This window comes from Vicugna pacos, chromosome 17, assembly GCF_048564905.1.
Source record: "Vicugna pacos chromosome 17, VicPac4, whole genome shotgun sequence".
NCBI lineage: Eukaryota > Metazoa > Chordata > Mammalia > Artiodactyla > Camelidae > Vicugna > Vicugna pacos.
Window position 1 is genome coordinate 19,254,782 of NC_133003.1, and position 4,787 is coordinate 19,259,568.

A 4,787-nucleotide genomic window follows, 5' to 3' on the forward strand; every position below is an offset into this window, starting at 1 on the left:
TTACATGCTAATCGTTTATTTGCATATGTGATACATGATGCTTTCTCTATTTATGAGATGATTTTAAGAGTAATTAGTATTTGTCTGGTCACAGGCAGGTTTCACAAATGAAAGCCATTAGGGGTTCAACAAACCAAGCGATGTCTTGGCTGGTGGGCCCTGGAGAAGAGTTCATGGGAAGCCCATTGGGCAGTGCCTGGTATTAACTGGAAGATGTAACATAAGCAAGTGTGTGAAGAAGAAACAAAAGTAGAAAAAAGCTAAAAAAGATGGTCTCCTATCCACTTACTTAACCAACCACAAACATTGTTGGGTACTGAGGGATGTTCTAGATATGCAAAACGGGGCTTGTGCCCTCAAGGACCTTCTACTCCAGCTGGTCAGGGGCTGCCCTGGGCTTGGAGCCACCTTCCTATTTAGAGATCAGCAAGCTTCTTCTCTTGCTGATTTTGTCTGAGAGAGTATGGAGGTGGAAATGCTGTGAAGAGGATATTCCCTTGAAGCCACTGTGGATTGTTTTTGCTCCAGGAATGGCAGAAAGTCTGCAGCCCCATGTCCAGGGCCCTGGAGCAGGAGGGAGAGGCCCACAGTGGTCCAGATGAGGTTGAGCAGTGGTTTCAGTGGGTGGAGGGAAGGGAAAGCAGGAGACTGTGGCCCATGAAGAGTGTGATAAACAAAGGTGGAGCATAGTCACTGGTGTACAGCTGGCTGGCTGCTTCCTTCAGCTAGCTGTTCCACCCAGGGGTGCCCCTCCATCTTCCCATTCACACCTCTCTTTCTCTGTGCCTCTTCCTTTGGAGTCTCAAGGAGCTAGATTAGGAGAAGACACTGCATTAAAGGTTACCCTGGGAGCTAGTCTACTGGGGATGCCAAAACATCAGCAGAAATGTAAAAAGACAAACACAATTGTACTAATGAAGTGCTCCCAGGAAATGGCTGTAGGTGTTGAAAGAAACACTTAGATAAGCATCTTGGGATGTTCAGGAATGGGATGGGGTGAGGAGATGGTGGAGAGATGATCTCAAAGGGCATACTCTGTAGTGACACAAGATCCCCCAACCTGCCTTCTAAGAAGAGTAGGCTCAAAACCTGTTGTGCTTTGGTTTGGTGAAGTGGGTGTGTGAGCTGGAGTCCTCTGCCCTTCTGCTCCCTGGGCTCAGCCTGCCGTCTGAATAAAAGTTGAATAAAATTTTAATATTATCAGTTTGAAGGAATGTGGAATGATTAGGCTGACCAGAAGCCCACAGACTTGGCTATGACCCCAGGACTATCTAATTGCCCCTTTCTTTTGGCCATTTCTTTCTTCTGTGGTGGGTGATGTCCCCACCAATTGGTTAGTAAGGCCACAAGAGTTTTATCCCTTCACTGGTGCCCCACCCAGCCCTCTCCAACAGGTGCTACAGGCCTAATTCTTAAAAGTAGACCCTCACTCTTCCCCAGCCAGGTCAAACTTCTTCAAGGCTGGCCACCCAGTGGCAAACAGATCATTGAAATTGTAGCAGGAACTGAAGGGGAAAGTGCTTTACAAGCTCTCTAGGCTTCAGCTAAGGGCTGCATTAGGAACTACTTTATTCAACAAGCATGTATGGAGTGACTGCTGTGTACAAAGTCCTGCTCAAGGGGTAGAAGACTCTGGAATTCCTATTTTCAAAGAGTTGCAGCCAAATGTTCCTAACTGGGGTGCATGGCAGAATCACCTGGGGCATTTTTCCAAAGGGGTCACTCCAGAGCTGAATCAGGTTCACAGATTGGGACCAGGTCTGTGGGATATGGAAAAGCTGAGAGGGTGCCTTTTGTCTATGTCCTTGGATGTGAAGCTGTGGGATAGTGTAAGAGGCAGGCATATGTACTACTAATTAAAAGGCCAGGGCAAGTTCAGCCATTGCCACGGAGAGGGATAAGCAATGTAAGTGCAGACTAGCGAAGAAAGGTTAATATTTATAAAGCAGCAGCCTGGGGCAAACAAGGTAAAATGTGTCCCATGGACGTGGCGGCCCAAAAAGCATAAACTGGAAGAAAAATGACAGCTGTCATTCTTTGCTCCCACTCAGTACACAGTGATAGAACACCAGGCCCCATGCTTGGCAGGGTGCAAGATCAGGTTCCTGCCCGCAGGCAGTTTGCAGTCTGATGGGGCAGGGGGATAAGACATCCATGGGTGTAACACATTGGAGAGTGACACGGACTTTTTTAGAGAGGACGAGCAGAAGCAACCCAGAGAGTGCCCCTCTGATTTACAGATTGCAGACAGCCACCTGAAGGAGCTGGCATGTCAGCTGGGGCATTTCAGGTTAGGGAGTAGAAGGCCCAGCACAACAAAGGCCCAGAGGAGGCTGGGAGAAGGGTGTCTGGGAAAGGGCCAGTGGCCTTTTGTGGCTGGATCCCACGCTGCCTGGGGGTAGGGGGCTTAGGTTGGAATAAAAGCAGAAAGAATGGAAGGTTAGTTGGCACCAGATTATAAGGGCCCTGAACGACCTGCTGAGGTCTTTGGCTTTACTTGTACGTAATGAGGAGCCACTAAGGCTTTGAAGCAACCTGATGTCAATGCAGAGGAGCCTTGGTGGGGAAGAAATGAGCAACAGGAAGATGCGGAGGAAGTGAGGCTGTTTGGGGATGAAGCCGTGAGCATTAGAGAGACATGCGGAAGGCAACGTCAACAGGATCTGGCCGTGGGACTGGAGGGAGAGGAAATGCAGGGCTCAAAGGTGACGTGAGTCCGAGTGTGGGTGACTGTGGGGAAGCTGGTACCATCAACCAAGACGGGGGAGAACATTTTAGATGGAAAATGATGAATCAGAAATGTCAGCACAATATCCACCTGGAGATGAGGAGATTGTAGCAGAGTCTTCCCCCTCCGGATGCCTTCATCAAGGTGGGTGTTTACTTCTCTGGGCCTTCCGAGCTGGACTGTTGGCACCTGGAGGGTAGCATCTGCATCTCGTTCATCTTCATATCCTCCAAATAAATGCCTGCAGAAGGTGGCACTTATTGCATTCATTCTTTCAATGAAAGATTCATAGACTAAATAAGCAAGTGCCAGTTCATGGGCTAGAAACTGGTACTATGACACAGAACATGTCTCCTGTCCAGTTGTCGGTTTTCAGAATCTGGATTTCATTCTGATTGTCCTTGTTTGAGGATATGATTACTTTTGTCCTGCAGACAGCCTCATCCAGCAGTCACCCAGAGCCAACCCCCTCCCAAATCAGCAGGGATAACCCTACAATCAGGGAGGGGAGAGATGGTCTTGCCAGCAACCTCTGCACAATGGAATTTCAGACCCTCATAAAGTCATGAAGGATGTTCCTTTCTAGGAATTCGTTCACATTTTAGAGCCCTCTGAACTAAGCAAGGATAAGAAATCCATGTCTAAATGAATGAATAAATGAGGGAATAAGAGATAAAAATTTTCTTAAAATCTAAGAAGCGTTTTTCTGGATGGCAATAAAAAATTTCCAGGTGGGGACATTTTCTGCAGAAGAGGGGGCATGTGGGACTCCCTGGTGTAATGTATTTCTTTCACTCCCACACCTGCAGCTGTAGCATTTCCCGGTGTCCTGCCTTCCATGTTCCTTCCTGCCCAACTTCTCCTTCAGCCCCGCCTCCTCCAGCTCCTCTGCCCACCTCTGCCTGTCCCCTCAAACTCCCCGTCAGTAGAAGGAGATGCCCTCATAGGTGAAGGCACCTGGGGGGTGAGGTGATGGGGGAAGGCCGGGCGCCTGTTGCCGGCAGAGCCAGAAGCGCCGGAGCAGACTTTTGAGGTGTCTGCGGAACTTGACCCCGACAAAGACATAGAGCACAGGGTTGAAGCAGCAGTGGGAGAAGGCAACGTTGCGGCAGATGAGCAGGGCATAATCCAGCTGCTGGCTGACCTCGCAGCTCTGAATGACCCCAAGTTTCAACAGTGTCTGCAGAAACAGGATCAGGTTGTAGGGGGCCCAGCTGAGGAAGTATGCCACCACGATGGTGAAGATAAGCCTGACTGTCCGGTGGCGCCGTTTGGACCGCGAACGGAACAGGGTCCGGAGAATCTCCACATAGCAGAACAGGATGATCCCCACGGAGAGGAGGAAGATGATGTTGTGCTGGTAGACTGAGGCCAGGAACCCCTCGCGTTCTGAATAATCACAGCCCGAAGGGAACACCTTGTGGAAGATGGCGTCGGGGATGGAGGACAGGACGCTGGCTGCCCACACGGCGATGGTCACCAGCATGCGGCGCTGCAGGGTGTGGACGCGCAGGGATGAGATGGGGTTCACCACGGACAGGTAGCGGTGGATGGTCATGATGGTCAGGAAGGAGATGCTGCTGTAGAGGCTGATGGAGAAGACCATGTTGAGGAGCTTGCAGAGGAAGTCTCCCAGCAACCAGCCCCAGTGGTATCCCAGGATCCACACGGGCAACAGGCAGGAGAACACCAGGTCTGAGAGACACAAGTTGAGGATGAAGACATTGGTGAGGGACTCCAAGCTCTCATACTTCACCAGGACCCACAGCACCAGGCTGTTGCCCACCAAGCTGAGAAAGAAGACCAGGCAGTACAGGATGGTGGTGCTGAAGGTGGCGAAGACGAAGGTCTTCTTCTCACACAGAAAGCTCTGAGGATCATACTCAAAAGAGGTGGTGGTCTCCGGGATGTCTGAGGGCTCCATCTAGACGTTAAGATCATCTGAAATGATGGAGATGTGTAGTTTAAAGCCCTGTGGTTACGCTAGAGAGCAGTAGGACTCATGTTATCAAAAAATGAGATCCAAGGTCCAGCTACTGGTTGGTGAACTATCTGTATT

At 50.0% G+C, this 4,787-nt stretch overlaps 1 protein-coding gene across 1 annotated transcript; it reads right to left on the minus strand.

Annotated features, from left to right (window-relative positions):
* XCR1 (X-C motif chemokine receptor 1) lies at nt 1-4,787 on the minus strand. Its single transcript, XM_031686683.2, has one exon. The coding sequence runs from the start codon at nt 4,650-4,652 to the stop codon at nt 3,651-3,653; it is 1,002 nt and encodes a 333-aa protein (XP_031542543.2). The 5' UTR covers nt 4,653-4,787; the 3' UTR covers nt 1-3,650.